At 37.9% G+C, this 21,233-nt stretch overlaps 3 protein-coding genes across 26 annotated transcripts in view; all 3 read left to right on the forward strand.

The window, feature by feature from the left end:
* Window positions 1-2,882, forward strand: part of tweek (transmembrane protein KIAA1109 homolog tweek) — a 30,234-nt gene extending 27,352 nt beyond the window's left edge. For all 19 annotated transcript variants that reach the window (XM_076526388.1, XM_076526392.1, XM_033479426.2 and 16 more), the window contains one exon: window positions 219-2,882. In XM_076526388.1, the coding sequence (XP_076382503.1) occupies window positions 219-438 (220 nt within the window). In that variant the 3' untranslated portion in view covers window positions 439-2,882. The remainder of the gene's footprint in view (window positions 1-218) is intronic.
* Window positions 2,883-3,288: 406 nt separating this feature from the next.
* Window positions 3,289-6,019, forward strand: Pisd (phosphatidylserine decarboxylase). 6 transcript variants are annotated; one of them, XM_076526402.1, is made up of 6 exons: window positions 3,289-3,522; window positions 3,792-3,818; window positions 3,888-4,047; window positions 4,275-4,508; window positions 4,583-4,874; window positions 4,967-6,019. In XM_076526402.1, the coding sequence occupies exons 1-6, from the start codon at window positions 3,344-3,346 to the stop codon at window positions 5,371-5,373; spliced, it is 1,299 nt and encodes a 432-aa protein (XP_076382517.1). In that variant the 5' UTR covers window positions 3,289-3,343; the 3' UTR covers window positions 5,374-6,019. The 6 variants fall into 6 exon arrangements, with proteins under 6 accessions (XP_076382517.1, XP_076382516.1, XP_033335338.1 ...); XM_076526401.1 differs by having other exon boundaries at window positions 3,291-3,522; window positions 3,888-4,149; XM_033479447.2 differs by having other exon boundaries at window positions 3,293-3,575; window positions 3,775-3,818; window positions 3,888-4,149.
* Window positions 6,020-9,235: 3,216 nt separating this feature from the next.
* Window positions 9,236-21,233, forward strand: part of LOC117225686 (CB1 cannabinoid receptor-interacting protein 1) — a 37,397-nt gene continuing 25,399 nt past the window's right edge. The window contains exon 1 of the mRNA XM_033479398.2: window positions 9,236-9,650. Within this exon, the coding sequence (XP_033335289.1) occupies window positions 9,475-9,650 (176 nt within the window). The 5' untranslated portion in view covers window positions 9,236-9,474. The remainder of the gene's footprint in view (window positions 9,651-21,233) is intronic.

Consider the following 21,233-nt stretch of genomic DNA (forward strand, 5'->3'; position numbering starts at 1 on the left):
GCTTTTAATTTTTTTGCTGTCTTATGTTTCACCTAGCCATTTATCAGTTAGCGTAGTATTATAATATTTAGCATTTTATACACTTAACATATTAATATTTAGCGTTCTATTATAACATTTAGTGTCATAATATTTTATTGTAATATTTGGCACAAAATACTGGTTACGTACTGTGACATTTTAACATTTTGCTCGAATAACATCCTGCCTCCCAACAGATTGCTCTCATGGGCCGGCAAGAGCATCGAGCCCTACGGCATCGACTACATCCTGCAGAAGCTAGGATTCTCTCACGCCCGTACAACGATACCAAAATGGATTCAACGAGGCTTCATGGACCCGTTAGACAAATTGCTGGCCATTCTTATGTTAAGAATGGTCTCGGCGGTGCGCGAGGAGTCGTCGGAAGAGCAGAAGGAGCACAAGCGTGACAAGTGAATCGCGGGGAATAAAATAGGCGCATAGGGTATAAGTAATAATAATCGTCCGTCATAGTAAAGTTCTATCGACAGAGATAAATAATAAGGCACGTACGCTTCTCCGTTCTCTTCCCGGCGACGCGCGCAAACGAACGTCGCTCGCGATCATTCCTCGACGAGGGAATCGCGACGGGCATTGCTCCTGAATCGTAGAATCGCGAGACGTAATTATACGGGGACACACATTAGGGGACATTTGTACGAAATGTAATTAGTGAAGTGCAACCTGTTATCGATATTTCCGTTTTGAACGTGTTAGATATTGCACAGAACGTCGCGGACACGGTCCGGCAGCGTTTAGAATATAATGTAATGTACGTGCGTATACATATTAACAGTGTTCAACGACGCCGCGTTATATTTTCATAACGTAATCCACCGGGAGCTTCAGTTCGGAGACGATGTTTCTCGCCACTCGGATTCGCGACTCTAATTAGTAATGTTACCGCGATGTCGAGACGCATTTCTTGTACGGCGTCCCATAATTACGTTAACACCCGGAATGGGGTGATTCCTGGGCTCATTCGAAGCAACTTTTTCTTTAGCGAAAATGTTCTATGAGGCTCCGTTCGTGAGTTATTGGCGAAAAACGCGGGCCAATTAGAGCGCGAGGGCGGAGCGAGTGCGAGCGTGAGCGTGGCGCCGTAGGTATCCGTTGATAAGTCGTGAACGAGGCGTCGTAGAGCATTTTCGCAATGGATAAAGTTACTCTGAATGACAGGAATCCGGTTCTTCACGTAATTACGGGACACCCTGTAATATTCGGGCCCGGGACAGTGCCGGGTACTTCAGCTTTAGAATTTTATAAATTGCGTTCGTGCGCCGTGCAGAGACAACGGTGCCCCGGTTATGTTTTCTTACGACCGCGTGTATGTGTTCAATAATTTAGGTTGCCATATTTAAGGCGGTTCCAGGAAAGCAATTTAAAACCGTTATTAAAACCGTAGCACATAGAATGTTCCAAGCGAGAACCAACGGTTTGCTTCCGGGCAACGTGGTCCGATCATTGTTTTCCTTTTTTCTTGGTCCGTGCCCTATTTACTATAAACTGTTAATATTCTTTCCTCTTTTCTGTACGATTTTCGACGAACCGCTCAGTTCGGAATGGAATTCAAACACGAGACTGCTCAGCTGTGCCGGGCTTCGGACGTCCAGCAAATCCCACCAATTAGAAACGGCATTTCTTAGGCGCGGGCACCCGTGTTGTCTCTGCCCGGCGCGTAGTCTGTACAGTTCGTAGTGGTTTAAGACGTCACGCGCCTAGATAAGGAGACAAAGGGATTCGGAAGAGGGATACGTTGCAGCTCCGTTAGGGCGTGCTGTGCGGGGGGGGGGGGGGTGTTCTTCAGTTGCTTTCGGCCAGGATTTACCAGCGTGTTCTGTTAGATCGTGGAATGTAAGGGTGATTTCGGGCACGTTTCTTTTGTGATACAACATAGCCAAAATGTCGGGGGCGGGAGGAACGGGCGAGGGGGTGTGTACGTTTGTTTTAGCTGTGATACGTGAAACTATTTGTACAGACTTAGCAGAAATTGTGTTAACACTTATCTGTGTTCGTATAGAGAAGAAAGTAGATCTTCGGATTTATGTCCTACGGCAAATGATTATTAATTATTAATTGTAATTGTATTATTGTAAAGCACCCCTTTTTCATGGTTGTAAGTATTAACATGATTTCTGACCGGCTAATCCTGTATCGCTGAAGACTTCTTTAGTTCGAATTAACTGCGAAACATGATTCTTTTTAGCTGAATGTAAATAATGATAGTTAATTAATTTAGGGTGTCTCGGGGGGGGGGGGATTCCCCGCGTTAGCAACTTCGCGACCCGCGTTTTTCCGTGTCGCGTCGTTGAGGTTCGGAGACACTCTGCACACGAAACGATGATACCGACCCCGGATTCAGATGTTATCTTCGATAAAAAAAAAAGAAAAATGATGTCCTTGTCGCTTCGATCGCTTCTTTCGAAAACGGGACCTGGATCCGGCCAGTTCAAGGATAGCGAATTTTTATATTGTAACGCGCGTGCGACGAATTATTTTTATTTATTTCTTTGACCGAGCGACGACAGGTTCCCAGAGTTCGAAAGCAATTCGGATCAACAGTTAATCGTTCAGTGGATATCAAACGTTCCCTTGCTAATTAGCTAATCCGTCGGGAATTTAGCGTTGCATGTATAGAAGAGACGCATGTAGTTGGATCATTGGAGAGAAAGAAGAAAAAGAAAGAAGTATACATATATTTGTCTTTGAAACACACGTTTCACAGATGTTTCCCGCATTCGTCTCGGCGCAGGCTTGATTCATTCGTAGATTTCGTTTTACTGAATTATCAACTGTTGTTCTATTTTCTATGTATATTTGTTATCGATATTACAACAAACGAATAAAAACTTTTAAGCTGAGTACCGGTCTACTTGTTGCTTTCACTGCGTACCCGGACAACACACGACGTCTTAAACACGTCCGTTTCACGTCGATTTTAAGCCTGAACCCCTGTTTTACGACCTAAACTGGTGTTTCTTTAACAGTAATTAATTAGTCTTTCTGATAGCAGTAATTAAAACCGGCAACGCTGTAAGCAGAATGCAGGAATATTAGTAAGAATCGAGTGTACCGTGTGTTAGCACAAACGAGGTGTAGAAATGTAAGATCTAATTCGAATAACTCGTGAGCTTAGGCATGTTATCTGAGGAAGTCCCATCACAGATGTACATTTTTAGAGCTGGCAACACTGTAAAGTAGAATCAAGCAGAGGGCGCAAGGGGAACGTCCGGCCTTTAGCGATGTCGGTATTTCAGAGTATGCGGGACGAGAACCCGTACGATGTCTGGTCTGCTCTGATATCTCATTTTCGATTCCGTATATGTATTGTTTGCATATTCGATTGTATCCGTCTGCTATGGTTCAACGAGTAGATGGCGCTTATCAGCTAGATAGTGTTAAAGTTTTATACATTTTTATATTGACTGAAGTTTATAAAGCCTCTCGTTCAAGTTCATTTTCTTTGTTTCGCATTTTTATAGTCGTTCGCAAGGCATTAAAGTACGTATACGTAGCTTAAACGAATATGTATTTCGATAAGGGTGTCCTTTAAGGTGATTAACTAATTCAATTTAGCATCGAATTGCATAATATTTGATACAAGACATTTCTTTCTTCGTTTAAATATCACGATGTGTCAGACAGACTGAAGCGTTCTACTCGTAAAATTAACAGTAATTGAGCGTATAGTAACGAGTTTAACCTGAAATCCCGGCAAGACCACGAACTTTCTAACATAATTTTTCTTTTAAGAAGATGACTGCTTATAGGATCTTTAGGTTCATGCAGCACATCAGGTTCGTATCGTTATTGTCGATTGAACAAAGGAACTGAATGTTTTAAAATTCACTTCACGTTATTTTCAGAAGGAACTCGTACAAATGTTGTTCAGATGTGCACACGAATGGGTCTATGAGAGTGACGATAAGTCAGAGATTATTAAGGAGATACAGCTCAAATGCGACAGAACGTAAAGCACATTCCTGGTATTCCTTTGTGAAATGGGAATGGAGCATACCTATCGGAGTATCCTTATCGTTATTGGGAATATTACAATGGAGGCGTACGAAAAACTATCCACATACAACTGAGAATGCCAATGTGTATGAGCCAATCAATGTTTTTGTGGTATAGTTTTTTTTTGCTACAATAGCAGATTTATCATTTACTATGTATCATTTTGTAGAAGCATTATCATAAGTAACAACACCCTTACTCATCAATCAGATATTTATTTCCTCTTGTTTGCTCAGGTAAAATGTTCTTATTACCTGCCACTTCGGATAATAAGTAGAGTATGGGGTTGGTTAGCTAGTTTGGAGTTACCGGTCGTTCTAAGGCCAACTTTGTACGGATTTTATGCAAAAACTTTTCATGCTAATCTAGATGAAATTGATGTAGATCTCTCGGACTTTCCAAGTCTTGTTGATTTCTTTGTTAGACCGCTCAAAAGCGGTGCAAGGCCCATCGACCATAAAACGAGCATTGTAAGTAAATTCTGCATTAAGCATTGACAGGATAACACTATTACCATTTACATTAACGCTTATTTCAATTACAGGTATCACCCTCTGACGGAAGAGTGTTACATTTCGGTCCTGTGACAGGCTGTCGAGTGGAACAAGTCAAAGGTGTGACCTACAATCTCAGACATTTTCTGGGCGACATTGGCGCGTTATCCTCCGATCAGCCCTTAAAGTACGCGTCGGAGGACGACGACGCTTACGTGAAATCGCTTCTGAAAAACCCGAAGAATCAGCTCTATCAATTAATAGTTTACCTAGCTCCAGGAGACTACCATAGATTTCACAGTTCAACCGATTGGGAGATCGAGTACCGTAGGCATTTTCAAGGTACGTAATCGCGTCCGGTGTTTAATTGATCTCGCCGAAGTATTTCGGAACAGTGGAACGATTATTCAACGACGATTCGCTTTACGTTACAGGAAAATTGTTGAGCGTCAATCCAAAAGTGGCACAATATTTGCCGGACCTATTTTCGTTGAACGAACGCGTGGTTTACGTCGGCAAATGGGCCGGTGGTTTCATGGCGTACACCGCGGTGGGAGCGACGAACGTCGGCTCCATAAAAGTTTATTGTGATAGAGGACTGCAAACGAACACGATCATGTGGCCGGAGTCGAAGCATTGGAACGACGCTAGCTTAGGGTGTGCGCGTATCGGTAAAGGGGAGCTGTTCGGGGAGTTTCGAATGGGGTCCACCGTTGTGTTGTTGTTCGAGGCGCCGAAGGATTTGACGTTCTGCATCGAGTCCGGCCAAACGATAAAGATGGGCCAGGCGGTGACTCGGTGTATGGTCGGCACCGAGGAGAAGCAATCGCGTTCGTTATGACAAATAATAGATCTCGACACTCTGGACTGGAACAACGTTTGTAGAACAGACACCTAATTGTTATTTAAACTGTCCCGCTGATCTCATTCGATAGTGATAATCTCCATTAAAAGACTTTCGTTGGCATCGTTGTTACGGTTAAGAATTAAAGAATTCTGTTTGGAACCGAAAATAAAATTAGAATTCTTTAAAGGGTTTATAGACATTATGAATCTAACGAAGGAAAACACCGATTTCTTAGATAGCCATCGTACGTCACAGGCTCTCGACGTACGCTCAGAATTTTATTTTTATCATGATGGATGTATGTATATATTTATAAATAAACGGTGGCTCGGAAAAAAGCGGCACTTCGCAATGCGACGAACACAATTGCCGAACTGTAATCTCACGTTCCCACGAGGCATTAAACTGTTGTTTTAAGCTACTTATTGTCACTCGTAGCACCGTTACCATGATTCAATGTTGTGATACTTCGAAAAAAAAAACAATACGTTGTTAAGCAAAACGATAACTGTACTGTGTATTTGAAATATGTGTATATAGAGACACCTCTCTTTCGAACTTTGCTAAGACAATTTTATATACGGATCGGAGAATATACGATGAAGAAAAGGCTAAATAAAAATTGTATTTGTGCAATAAACACCTCGGCGTACGTTGCGTATTCCTACCCCGGCGACGAGGCTTCCCTCATCTTCATTTTCTTTCGGTTCGGGTGAGCTTTTAACTAATTTTTCATCAATTTTGAAAATTCATTTTCATTGTAATATATTCTAATGTCAACCACTGTGATAAATTTTAATTTTCTAGTTTCGATTTAATATAATATTAATATTATATTAATATTATAATATATCATATATGTATAAAGTATAATATATAATTATATGTATATCAAACGATATATAATATACAGGGTGCCCCAATCTTCTTCTCAATGAACAGGGTGTCTCGCAATCCGGAAATGGCGGGTTCCTCGGATCATTTGAAGCAACTTCTTCCTTTACAAAAATTTTCTCCGAGGTGCCGTTAACGAGTTATTGACGAAAAACAGTGACCAATAAGAATCGAGTACGGCTGACGCGAGGTGGCCCAGCCAAACAGCGCACGAAGCCCAGTTCCGCTCATTGGCTCGGTCGCCTCGCGCCAGCCGAGCTCGCCTCTCATTGGTCACTGTTTTTCGTTAATAACTCGTTAATGGTGCCTCGGAGAAAATTTTTGTAAAGGAAAAAGTTGCTTCAAATGACCTGAGGAACCCGCCACTTTCGGATTGCGAGACATTTTTGGGACACCCTGTATATTATAATATATATAATTAAATTTTCATCGTTTCTGTGAAAAAAACAAGCTAGTTTTCCTTCAACGTGGTTAATCAACCGATTGTCGTTGCGTTGGATTAAAAATGTGCAACATGTTGCACTTGCTGGGCGTTGCAACCAAGAGGGAACAAATCTGATCGAGGTTACAGCTCGATGGCGTTGCAGTTTACATGAAAAGTAGCGACGTTGTCCTGAGCGATCAGATATCGATGTTTTCGGAAAGTAGGTGAAGCTTAGGACACCTTCAGGCGTTTGGCATAGCATTGCTGGACAGCTATCGACGGAGCCTGCTAGAAAGTGCTAGGGAATTAGGGTTGTTCCTGAAATGGAAATCTACTTTAGAAATATTTGTCGAAAAGGATCAATGAAACATCAAAACGATTTACTGAAACGTCAAAAGGAATCACTGAAATGCCAAAAGAAACAAAAGGAATCAATGAAACATCAGAATGAATCAATGAAGCATAAAAGAAAAATCATTGAAGCATCAAAAGGAATTAATGGAACATCAAAAGGAATCAATGAAATATCAAAATGAATCAATAGAGCATAAAAGAAAAATCAATAAAGCATCGAAAGGAATTAATGGAACATCAAAAGGAATCAATGGAGCATAAAAGAAAAATCAATGAGAAAAATCAAAAGGAATCAGTTTCATTTTAAAATGAATTCCAGTAAAGAGAAGATCCGAATGGATCCCTCGATGAAAAATATGCATCAGCTTTTCGGAGCACCGATTCCCTGAGGATTTACGATCATAGCTTTGCTGAGAACGTTGATTCACGGCTCGATAATTCCAAAGCGATACGAAATTGGTCTCGTAACACCAATGTTTCGTGAATAGTTCTGTGGCTGTCCTGAAACTCGAAACTTTTGGATCACGAAACTATCGCGCTGATACAGAGCAATTCAGTCGAATGGTGTGGATCTATTGAAATCAGTTTTTAAATTAGTTCTATAGAAATGGGGGTTACAATTAATTTATTGTAAACAGAATTGAAAGTAATTCTATTGAAACGGGGCTTAAAATTAATTTATTGGAAAGAGGGTTGAAATTAATCTATTGGAACCAGGTTGAAAATTAATCTATTGGAACCAAGTTGTAAATTAATCCATTGCAACAAGATTGAACATTAATCTATTGGAATAAGATTCAAAATTAATCTACTAGAACAAGGTTGAACATCAATCTATTGTAACAAGGTTGCAAATTAATATACTGGAACAAGGTTGCAAATTAATCTACTGGGGCGAGGTTGAAAATTAATCTACTAGAACAAGGTTGAGAATTAATCTATCAGAACAAGGTTGAAAATTAATCTTGTTGCAAGCAGGTTGAAAATTAATCTACTGGGACGAGGTTGCAAATTAATCTACTAGAACAAGGTTGAGAATTAATCTATCAGAACAAGGTTGAAAATTAATCTTGTTGCAAGCAGGGTGAAAATTAATCTACTGGAACAAGGTTGAACATTAATCTATTGGAACAAGGTTGAAAATTAATCTACTGGAACTAAGTTGAACATTAATCTACTGCAACAAAGTTGAATATTAATCTATTGGAACCAGGTTGAAAATTAATCTATTGGAACCAAGTTGTAAATTAATCCATTGCAACAAGATTGGATCTATTGGAATAAGATTCAAAATTAATCTACTCGAACAAGGTTGAACATCATTCTATCGGAACAAGGTTGCAAATTAATCTACTGGAACAAGGTTGCAAATTAATCTACTAGAACAATAGATTGAAAATAAATCTACTGGAACAAGTTTGAATATCAATCCTACTGAAACCAAGTTGAGAATTGATCCTATTGAAACCAAGTTGAAGATCAATCGACCGGAACAAGGTTGAAAATAAATCAATTGGAACAAGGTTGAAAATATCATTTCAATCAAAGTCTAAAATAACTAGATCCTGAGCTCCTTTATATTCCGACCAAACGATTCGCAACGTTCAGAAATACATCTCGAGTGTTTGGTTTACTCTGTTACGAGCATAATGAAAAGCACTCTGACTCGCCGAGCCATAATCTATCAACGTTCCACATCCCGGCGTTCAAGAATTCCCAATCCCTTCAAGAAGAATTGCGCTCAAGTAGAATCTCCTGTATCGATTAAAAATTCCCCATTCCAAAGAAAAACTAAAAATACTGTTTACACCCCGTTATTGCACAAACGCAGCCTAATTAAAATAACAAGAAACGGTCGCGTTTCAACGGTCACAATACAATCTCCGGCGCATGAAATAAATCGGAAGGCCAACGCAATTACTCATCGATCGCAATCAGGCCGCAATAAAAGTCTGGAACTGAATGGAAGCACGCTTATAAATTTAAATATTGAAATGAAATTCCGTCGCAGGACAGTTCCGGCCGAATAGCCACGAGTGTTAAGGTCACCGCGAGCAACGTTATTTCCACGCGGCTTTTAAATAATTCCGAGGACCGTCCGCGTAAAATTCGCCGGGGATTTTCGAGGGGCCCGAGGGTCGGCCGAGTCAAACGAGAGACGCCGTCGCGTGCCGGAATCGCGTTACATGCACGACGACGCGGTTCAGTAAGCGTCCGGACTCCCGCGGCGCACGTTGCAACGGTCGGTACATTTCCAGTCGGCAGCCGATGCGCGCCGATCGTCCCCGAACGACCGCGACGAGAACGAACCCTTGGAAAACCGAGAAACCCGTCAGTGTCCTCCGTCCGCGAAGACCTCGTCTCCGTCGATTGTTTGTTTTTTTTTTCTCATTTCGTCACCGGCTGTTCGATTATGGGGCTAGATGGGTGCTGACGGACATTTCCGAGTGACCTTGTCCCTGAGAAGGGAACCGGATGCGGGTCCAGTTTACTGCAAGATGGAAACCTCCGCCAGATTCCGGCAACTGAAGACCGTCAAGCTGAGCTGCGAGGCGACCTACCGGCTCGACATCAGCTTCAAACCGCCGCAGATCTTAGAGTGCGTACTGTGAACAGCATGAGCTGCTTCTTATTTACGACCGGATTAGGTTTACATTGTTTTTTTCGCTTCTTACAAAGACACTGTTGAGGACACTGTTGAAGACACTCGTGAGTTAAAATGACCTTTTTATTCGGCTCGAATACGCCGCTGCAGCAAAGGACCATTCTTCAATTTTCTTTTGAAAGATTTTTGCAACACTGGTACAATTTTTACAAATTTTCACTGAGGTTGGTGGATAGGAATTCTTCAAATTATTGAGAACAATTATAATTCCTTATGGTTTTCTCTGGAGCATTGTGTTTTTCTTCAATTTCTTTTTGTGAGAGTTTTGGCACACTTGACATTTCTGCGACACTGATACAATTTTTCCAAATTTTCTCCCTCAAGTTGTATTTTACAGTGATCTTTTTCTTTTGGTTGAGAACAATTACACTTCTTCGTGGTTTTCTGTGGAGCATTGGGCTTTCCTTCATTTTTTGTTTTTTTTTGTGAAATTTTTGGCACATTTGACATTTTTGCAACACGGACACAATTTTTACAAATAATAACAGAAGTTGGCAGATTGTACTCCCTCAAATTATATTTCTCTGTGGTCTTTTTTTTCTATGAACTGAGAACACTTTCAATATTGCGTGGTCTATTTTTGAAACATTGTGCTTCCATAATTATACAATTTTTAAGATGATCTTTCTCTAAAAAAATATTTCCAGTTTTCTAGGGTTTTCACGGTTTTCTCTGGAGCATTATGCTTCTCTTTATTTCCTTATGAGATTCTTGGTACAATTCTGACAAAGAATTGCAAGAAGCAGGTACATAATACTATATATAGTACAAATACAGTACAAATTAAGCACACCCATAACATAATACAAAAATAGTAAAAATATAGTACAAATATAGTACAAATTAACATACATACACACATATAAAATAGTAAAAAGAATAGTACAAATCAAACACACGCAATACAGTGAAAAAAACTAATACAAATTAAACACACACGTAACATAGTATAAGTATAATACAAATTAATATTCTTTCACGACGTCATCATACAGGAGAAAAGCATATTTTACAATACACTTTTCTTCGCTTGGAAACGCGTTCAATTTTCCATGGTCCCCGCGGTTTCCCCCGGAGCCTCGTGTTTTCTTCATTTACTTGCAAGATATGTGTGTGTGCAGTTCGTACGAAGAAAAGTATATTTTATGGCGCGAGGCGGAAGAAGACATTTTAGCTTTACTGTCTCTGAAGACAGACGAGGAAAATCGACTGAAATAAAATCAATTGGGAATTTCGAACGACTGCTCGTGCATGGACTGCCTCGTTTTTTTCAGAGAGAAAAAGAGAGAGAAAATTTGAATTTTCTCTCGGCCAAGCGTGTCATTTAATTGCACCCGGTTAACGCGTGTCTGGTCAATAATTGTCATTTCTGGTCGTCACGATCGTGAATGCACTGGTAACGTATGAAACATCGATTTTGTTGAAAAGGAAGCAAAATGTTATTCGCTGTTGGACAAATAATATTTATTTGTCTTCATTTATTGTTTTATATTCATTTTTGAACTTATTTTATTTTATATTTACAAATAATTATATTTAGTTTATTTAGACATTCAGTTTATTTGCAAATTTAATTTATTTGCACATTCAGTTTACTTGCATATTTAGTTTACTGAAACATTCAGTTTATTTGCATATTTAGCTCACTTAAACGTTCAGTTTATTTGCATATCCAGTTTATTCGCATATTTAGCTTATTTAAACATTCAGTTTACTTGTAAATTTAGTTTATTTGCATATTTAGCTCACTTAGACATTCAGTTTATTTTCAAATTTAGTTTATTCGCATATTTAGCTTACTTGGACATTCAGTTTATTTGCAAATTTAGTTTATTTGCACATTCAGTTTACTCGCATATGTAGTTTATTTAGGCGTTCAGTTTATTTGCAAAAGTTTACGTTCGTTCGGTTCACCAAAGTCTCGTCGACCAGCGAAAATCTCAAGCACTCCATATAATTAATTTAGCGCAACATCTCGAATAAATCAACTTCGAATCTTGACGCAGTGCACCGCATGCGTTTCTGCAGCGAGTGGAAAGGCTAATCACTGAGCAGACACGTTACCTGTGCGACCAACTCGATCGCCGCTGACATCCTTTTTCGCAATCTGATCCTTCGCGAGTCGATTTATTGCGCGCACCACTCATCCAGTAATTATCTGAATATTGCTGCTATAAATAACACTCTTATTTAACCATATTTCTGCGCGATACCATAATCAACCCTTGCACAACAAGGTAGAAGGGTTTCAATCTGAAAAATCATGAGAACGACGATTCTTGGATTTCTTCCCGCGTACTTCAGTGGAATATTTTTCTTTATAAAGATAATTATGAGGCGTCGAAAGAGCAGACTCCACTCTTTAAAATAAGCCTAAGCTAACCTCCCTGCGATTTTTTTTCGCGAAATTATAGTAGCTCGAATATCGACATTTTTTTATCTCTGATTTATTAGACGTTAACAACAATATATTTTTATATTTGTTATTAGTCGTTTGACGTGTTCACTTTTACCATTTAGTTTTTATTTGCTATCATATGTTTTTGTTCATTATTTTTTGAGGGACCAGGGAGAGCTAAAACGTCCCCCTTTTATTTGTTAAGAAAACATAAAAAGCTAAACTTTCTCTCTCTCTCTCTCTCTCTCGCCCTTATTTTTCAGAAAATCATGAAAGGACAAATTGTTCTGTAATTATTTTTGAAAAATCACAAACGTCTTAATTTTCCTGTAATTATTTTTTCAAAATCACAGAAGGCTTCAATTTGTCATCGCTATTTTTTCAAAAACTACAGCTACATAACCTAAACAGAAGTACAACATAACCTCATTTCCTAGAAAGCAGAAAATGTTTTCAACTTATTGTGCGAACGAAAATTATAAGCAACTCTTTCATCCGCGAAACGTACGCGTCGTAGCTGTGCGAGAAGAATGGTTCATTGTCTCACGTATAGAACAACCGCCTACACATAGAACATTTTCACGTTCCGCCATGGTCCCGCAAACCCCGTACAGAAACACGCGAAAAAGATTGTGCCGGTTTGGAGCGCAGCGTTGAAACACATGAATCATAGGCGGCATGATGCATGGATCCGTGAGTCTTGGGGTCGAAACCTCTGCGAAATATCGTACGAAATAGCTTCCCTTACAGAGGGAAGCTTCGCCTTTAGAATGATCTATGGATCGTCGATCTGCAATTTTTTTGTCATGGTTTTGTCTCCATGAAAAATATGCCGTTTAATTTGAAATATTTTAAAGTAGTGATTCAAGCATTTGTTGATAATTAAAAAGCTTTTTAATTAAACAGATTTTTTAATTGGACAGATTTTTTAATTGAGTAGATCTTTTAGTTAAACAGTTTTATAGTTAAACAGTTCTGTAATTAAAGATATTTTAATTGGCATTACTAGATTATTTGTACGATTGTGGCAAAATTGTTGCAATTTAAAAAAATCTGAAAAAGTGATAAGAATTTCAAAACGTCGACGTATCATTCTTGATCTGTTTAAACGATTACGGAACTAGTTATTTAGTTTATATTTCTTGCAATCGACGCAGACAATTCTGCTTTTACACAACAGTCTGCATAATCGTCTGTCTGCGAGATATGTTAATTGCTTTTTCCCCATGCACATATGCTCGCAGTTTTCCAATATAGAGAATTCTTTAACGCAGTGGATGAAAAGGAAATTCCTCGAATAAGGGGGTGACATTTTACGTCATAAAATCAAATCAAACATTTCCACTATGTCTCGATATTTCTAATATGAAATATTTCAAACATGTCTCAATATTTCTAATATGAATTATTTTTAATCTATCTCAATATTTCTAATATAAAATATTTTCAATCTATCTTAAAATATTTCTAATATAAATTATTTTCAATCTGTCTCAATATTTCTAATATAAAATATTTTCAATCTGTCTCAATATTTCTAATATAAAATATTTTCAACCTACCTCAAAATATTTCTAATATAAATTATTTTCAATCTGTCTCAATATTTCTAATATAAAATATTTTCAATCTATCTCAAAATATTTCTAATATAAATTATTTTCAAAATCTGTCTCAATATTTCTAATATAAAATATTTTCAATCTATCTCAATATTTCTAATATAAATCATTTTCAATCTGTCTCAATATTCCTAATATAAAATATTTTCAATCTGTCTCAATATTTCTAATATAAATCATTTTCAATCTGTCTCAATATTTCTAAACATAAAATATTTTCAATCTGTCTCAAAATATTTTTATTATAAATTCTTTCAAATATTTCTGAGTATTATAATATAAAATATTAAATACATATATAAATAAATAAATACATATAATAATAACATAATAATAATAATAACATAATATATATAAATAAATATATGTATATATATAAATAACATAATAATAACATATAATAATGAATACATATAATACAAAAGCATGCCCCAATAATTGATCCCACCGGCGTTGCAAAAGATTTGATTTCCCAAAAGAGCAATCGGAGCCGTGTAATTCGAAACAATATTTTCTCAGGCTGGATGCGCGCCGATCGATGGGCTGACAAATACAGGCGTAACTGTTTATGCGAGAGCGACTCGGGAGTGTGAAATGCAATCGAATCGTGTTAATCTGTCGGTGGCGCGCGCGTGCCGTTGAATAGTAATCCGCTAATAAGTTAGCCCGTAGCTTATCGTTTCTGTTTATTGCGGCGCCGACCGCACGCAAATGTCGGAGACACGTTCGAAGTCGATTTTCTTGAAACCCTCGGCGCAACGGTAAATAACTGCGAGCTTTCCTTCACATTTCAGTAACACTGTGATAGCAATTATGACAGTGGGGGCCCCTTAAAAACAACGTGTACGAAGATTTAAAAATTACGAGTGTTAGCTGTGCAACTAAATCGTCCGGCTACCACGCGGAGGAGGTCCAGGGTTCGATTCCCGGGCGCGGTGAGGATACATCGAATTTTTGTGAATAATAAATTAATTCCCCATTTTTTTTGGTCACGGTTTTGCAACAAAAAAGCCGCGCGGAAAATTGCAACAAAAACTGTTCAAAAAATTACAAAAATAGAGATGAAGTCGAGGAGAGATGAGACGTTTACTTTGGTGAAAGTGGGTCAGCGACGTGGTTCAATTTTTTTTTTTAAATGCTACCATCCGGCGAGAAAAATTGAATTCAAATAGTCGGGAACGCGTGACGTCGAATAGTGGTCGACCAATATTAAAAATTCCACTCCTGCTGATTGAAATCTTCGACCCCTTCGCGCGGTTCTAGCAACGAAGAAACAAAAAAATAAAATTCCAGTTCATTATTACGATTGCGAATAACGTGCATTGTTTTATGACAATGGCAAGATTGGATTTGCTTAAATTTATTGAGATCGGATTTATTGAGAATTGGATTTATTGAAAATGAATTTATCGAAACGTATTTAAATTGGATTTACTTGAAATTGAAATTTGTCTCACTCGAGTCTATTTAATTTTTAACAATTTTTTATTCATTTTATTCATTCTAATTTCTTAATTCTTTCCTTTAATTAACTACCGCAGCGAAGAAATACGAATTATTTTCTTTCGGCTATGTACAATGTACGAGTTCGGTTGGGCGGGAGACTCGATAGCTCGGCTAAAAATAAATCGAAATTATCGAACGAACGTAAAATTCGTTTATAATTACATGTTCATTTCGCCGCGATATTACGGCAATGTTATGGAACGGTCCACGGGCATTATTCGCGTTCATTATCCGCGGGAGGGTATTGTATTCCAATATCCAATCATGTTACGGAATAGCCGGTATTTGTAATGGGGGCTTGCTGAAGGAATATTAAAAACGAGGAGAGACGTCCTCGCGTCGGAGAGGATACTGCGCGGTGTTTTCTCCCGTGTACTGCAGCAGCATCCATTACGGTTGCAACGCGGTACGTTGCGGCAACTGGAAACACCAGCTGGAAAAAGAGAAACATAAACATTCCTCTGACGATATCAACAGTTTCCACGTACTTTATTTACAGTTGCAAGTGTAGCATTAAAAGCAATCAAACGGGAACTTTAACATGTGTATTTAATAACTTGACTGGTTTAATTAATTGACTGATCTGTCATGTACTTGTTACGTACTTGTAGATTAACTCATCTATTGTTACTTGTGAATTGACTAATTTATTATTAATTATACATTGGCTGATCTATTGGCACTTTTAAATTGTATAATGTATTGTTAATTATATATTGACTGACCTATTGTTACTTGTAAATTGACTGATCTATTGTTACTTATAAATTGACTAATCTATTGTTACTTGTAAATTGACTGATCTATTGTTACTTGTAACTTGACTAATTTATTATTACTTATAAATTGGTTAATCTATTATTACTTATAAATTAACTAATCTATTGTTACTTATAAATTGACTAATCTATTGTTTCTTATAAATTGGCTAATCTATTATTACTTATAAATTGACTAATCTATTATTGCTTTTAAATTGACTAATCTATTATTATTTTTAAATTAACTGATCTATTGTTACTTATATATTGACTAATCTATTGTTACTTGTAACTCTTGACTAATTTATTATTACTTATAAATTGACTAATCTATTGTCATTTTTAAATTGACTAATCTATCATTGCTTTTAAATTGACTAATCTATTGTTACTTGTAACTCTTGACTAATTTATTATTACTCATAAATTAACACTAATCTACAACAATGACCGACTAACATAATTAAACTTAAGCGACTACATGTGTTCGAACGCATTGAACAGTCATGTGTCTCATTCTATGTATAGTATGTATATCGCGCATTCGTTCAACGTGGAGTGGCACAAAATGTAAACAGAACGTTCACGTGATCGGTGATGCAGTTACAGCCGAGTGGCTGTTAGACGACGTGCTCAGGGACGATCCTCATCGAGGGCTCTTGCGTGTAGAGAGAGTATGTATGTAGTCTTATTTTGAAAAGCAAAGATTCTAAGACGAGACTGTCCGAGCATTCTGCAGATTATTTTGAAGAACAAAGAGTCTAAGACCAGACAGCTCAAACATTCTGCAGATTATTTTGAGAAACAAAGAGTCTAAGACCAGACAGCCCAAGCATTTTGCAGATTATTTTGAAGAACAAAGAGTCTAAGACCAAACAGTCCCAGTATTTTCTAAATTATTTAAAAAAATGAAGAGTCTCTAAGATCAAACAGTTCAAGTATTTTCTAAATTATTTTGAGGAACAAAGCACCTAAGACCAGACAGTCCAAGTATTTTCTAAATTATTTTAAAAAACAAAGAGTCTAAGATCAGACAGCCCAAGTACAGTTCAAGTATTTTCTAAATTATTTTGAAAAATAAAGACTCTAAGACCAAACAGTGCAAGTATTTTCTAAATTATTTTGTAAAATAAAGACTCTAAGACCAGAAAGCCTAAATATTCTCCAAATTATTTAAAAAAATAAAGACTCTGAAACCAGAAAGCCCAAATATCCTCCAAATTATATTGAAAAACGAAGAGTCTAAGACCAGACATTCCAGGTATTCCTCAAATAATCTTGAAAAACAAAGAGCCTACTTTCAATATTCACCACCCAATCACGATTCGGAGGGCACGACGTGATCCAAGGATAATATCGTGGCCGGCCGAAGAGCTGAGCGACGGTGACTGAATAGGAACAATGTCCTGGCGGTGATTAATCCGAATTTATCGCGCGGCGACGACGTAGAAACGCCGGAATTGTTTTCCCGTCGGTCGACTGGGCCGGCAACGAGGCGCGTCGAGAACGGCCTTGTTCATAGTCTAGAAGGAGGTTCCAGGCGGTGGGATCGGCGATAAGTCCGTGGATGATGTGCCTCCGCGGATCGAGAATTACGAGGTGTCGCCGCGGAGGAATACTAATAGCCGTTTGTTGGCCGTAATACAGGAAATAACCGCCGGGATGATAAACGCGTCCGCGTTAAAGGCTCGTTCCAGGCCCGACGCCCGGTTAGGCGATCGTTTGGCACGCGGCGGCTCCCGGCCCTTAATCGGCCGCCATAAACGGCCGGTACAAAAATGATTGGCCCACGGTAATTGGGTCGACGCTTTGCACCGGCGCTTTTACCCCTTTTTTTAAATAACGGTCCCGCGCGGTTGGAACATTGAGACGTATTAAATTTTTCTAGTTTTTTTTTATTTTGTTTATTTTAGAATACAAGAATTTAATATATCTTGTTTGATAACTTGTAAACGGGATACCATTTTGTGGGTTGCAAAAATTACCATAAATACAGAAGTTCAATAATTCAATTTTTATCACCCTAAGTGATGGATCTTTATGGAGAATATATATATATAAAAGTTTTCCATAGCTTTAGCAAAAATGGGGGTGACGTTAGAAATTGTGTCCCAGCTTCAACAATTATTTACAATTAATTAGAATTAATGTACTATATTAAATATACTCCACATATATTTATATATACTCTATATATTTATACATACTTTATATTTATTATATTTATATATTCTATACATATATACGCTATATTAAATGTACTTTGTGCACTCAGAATATTTAAAATATGACTGAAATAAATAATAAAATTACTATAAATTAACTTAACAATAAATTATACCTTATATTAAATGTATTCTGTGTACTCAAAATAATTAAAAGACGACTGAAATAATAATAATTTAATTTGTCTAAACGATAAATTTGGTCGGTAAACACTACAAATACTACTAACGAGGGAAACTCACCCCCTCGATTACAGCAGATCAGAGTGTTTAGGGACAGGAATCTACCAATCGGTAATCTCGCTAACGAAACAAGTGGTGGTGAGTAGAATTTGGCAAATGGACGATAATTGCCGAGCCAAGTATAAATGGGGATTACAGGGATCCTCCAGCTGGGCGGCGGTGGAATTAATTAAGCGGCGCGCGGCGGTGTATCGGACGAAATTAAATAAACTTCGGCCGGGCACACGGCTAAGGACGATCCTAAAACAACAAACGCTTCCGCACGGTTATCGATTCGGTGGAAACGGCGGCCCGACGGACGCGCGGCGCGGCGCGGCAATTTTATGGATATTAGTTTAGCGGTTAATGCATTAATCATCTACTTGAATTTCAATTCTAAACTGTCAGACACTCGGCGCGGCGGAGAAGTCGCCGGTGCTCCCTGATTTATCTGCTGCCGTAACTTCTTTCAAGCTGCGACCGATAGCTCGTATATAGGGTGTCCATCATCCTGACGGTCGCGCCCGATTTTTCAGGCATTTAGGCTAATCCGACGAAAAAATATTTCCAATGAAAATTAACGAATATTTTAAGAAGAACAAAGAGGTGACGATAAAAATGACGAAAAATTGTTTATTCGATAAAAGGCTCGGGTCACCCCGACCTTTTTAAATAGCACCATGCACTTTCAATTATACAGCGTTATAGCTGATCTGAAAACGAATTCGACGACCTGCCGCACGATGACCTACGAATGAATTTCAGCTGAGAAATTCGCAGTAATTGGGAAAATCGTTTTCTTGGTAAACGGCGAAGATCATCGTGCAAAGGTCATCGTGTAATAGGTCGTTGAATTCGTTTTTTCATCAGATGTAACGCTGCGATGTCAAAAATATATAGTGCTATTTAAAAAAGTCAAGGTGCCCGGAGTATTTTATCGAATAACAAAATTTTTAGAAATTTTTATTACCGCATTTTGTTCTTCTCAAAGAACTGGTCAACTTTTATTCCGAACATTTTGTCGTCGGATTAGCGCAAATGCCTCAAAAATCGACGCGACCGTAAGGGTGCGCACCTCGTACAGTTCGCCGACGGTTTAATAAATTAGCGAGTAAGGGTCCGCAGGCGTTTCTTTTTTATTATTTTTTTTTTCGAAAGGACTCTCCCAAACGAACCTGGGACGTGCATAAACCGGACGGAGATTCCATTAATGAAAATGAATAGCTGGCTTTGACACGGCGACGAGGACGTTAATAAAATGGGAACCGTCGTCGGCGACGATTTCTCGTCCGCGCGTAGAATCGAATCGAATTGAACCGCCGCGACTGTAGCTCTCGTACAAACATGAAATCGCGATGTCCTGGAACGGGCTGGACCCAATCACTGAGACTTCGTTCGCAGAATTGTCGTTTCTACGTGGACGATCGTCCAATTAGAATTTACTTTTAATCCTGTCGGAGAATTTACATATCGGAATTCTATCGGACAATTTTATGGTTTCCGATCGATCCAGCCAATCACGGCTATTTATTTATAAAATTGCGATGTCCAGAGTGCGAAATAAACGGTCGCTGTATGTAATGGACGAAACGTGAGCGACATGCTCATTATCTCGCGTTTGAAATCCGCACGCTTCGGCCATAAGTTCATTTTGTAGAAATTTAAACGGACGTTTTAATTTACCGTAGATTTTTTTAGAGAAATTTAAATTGGAACTGTAAGTTGCAGTTGATTTTTATATAGGAATTTAAATTGGAATTTTAAATTGCAATAGATTTTTATAGAAATTTAAATAGACGTTTTTAATTATAGTAGATGCTTATACAAATTACAATAGAAATTTAAATAGACGTTTTAAATTATAGTAGAAGCTTGAAGAAATTTAAATAGAAATTTTAAATTGTAGTATATAATTAAGAGAAATGTAAATAGACATTTTAAAATATAGTTGATTTTTGTAGAAATTTAAATAGACATTTTAAGCTATAGTAGATTTTTATATTAATATAAATAGAGATTTTAAATTAAAATTGTTTTTTACAGAAATTTAAATGGACAGTTTAAGCTATAGTAGATTTTTATATTAATTTAAATAGACATTTTAAATTACATTCAATTTTTATAGAAATTTAAATAGGAATTTTAAGTCGCAGTAGACTTTTACAGAAACGTAAATAGAAATGTAATTTTTGTAATAAATTTTTAACGAGATTTCATTACAGTTAAATATTATCTACTAAAAATGTGTCATAATTGCTAAGGTGTCGCGCCAAGCCGCAGTTTCAAACGGATGAAAATCGTAATCGATTCGCAAGTTTTGCAGTTCAAGGCGATGCATATTGCGGGTAGTACGTGGCAACACACCTGGTCTACTCTCACCTTTCGTGTCCACATTTCATCGCTCGGCCCCGTTTAAACGTTCCGGTGCTCGCCCCCCGCTTTTGTTTTGCGCCTAACCCGCGAGCCCCGAGAGCCCCGAACCCCCGATTTATACGGACGGGGAAAGGTGTCACGTCGCCTACGTTCTAATTGCCAGCGATTTTTCACCTGCCCGACAACCGTTGTCCCCTTTCCATTCACGGCCGTGTTACTCGGCCCGATTCGCTATCATCGTGTTCCACGAGAGTCTGATACAACTGATAATCAAGCTCCGAATTTCGCGCATTTCTTTATTTGTTTAAATCGATAGTATGCAATTTTTAACGTGCTGCGTATTTTAGTCGATTATTTTATTCACTAAATGCTACAATTAAATTTCTTGTATATATATTTTTTTATTTCTT

The sequence above is a fragment of the Megalopta genalis genome, chromosome 14 (genome assembly GCF_051020955.1).
Source record: "Megalopta genalis isolate 19385.01 chromosome 14, iyMegGena1_principal, whole genome shotgun sequence".
In the NCBI taxonomy this organism is placed as follows: domain Eukaryota; kingdom Metazoa; phylum Arthropoda; class Insecta; order Hymenoptera; family Halictidae; genus Megalopta; species Megalopta genalis.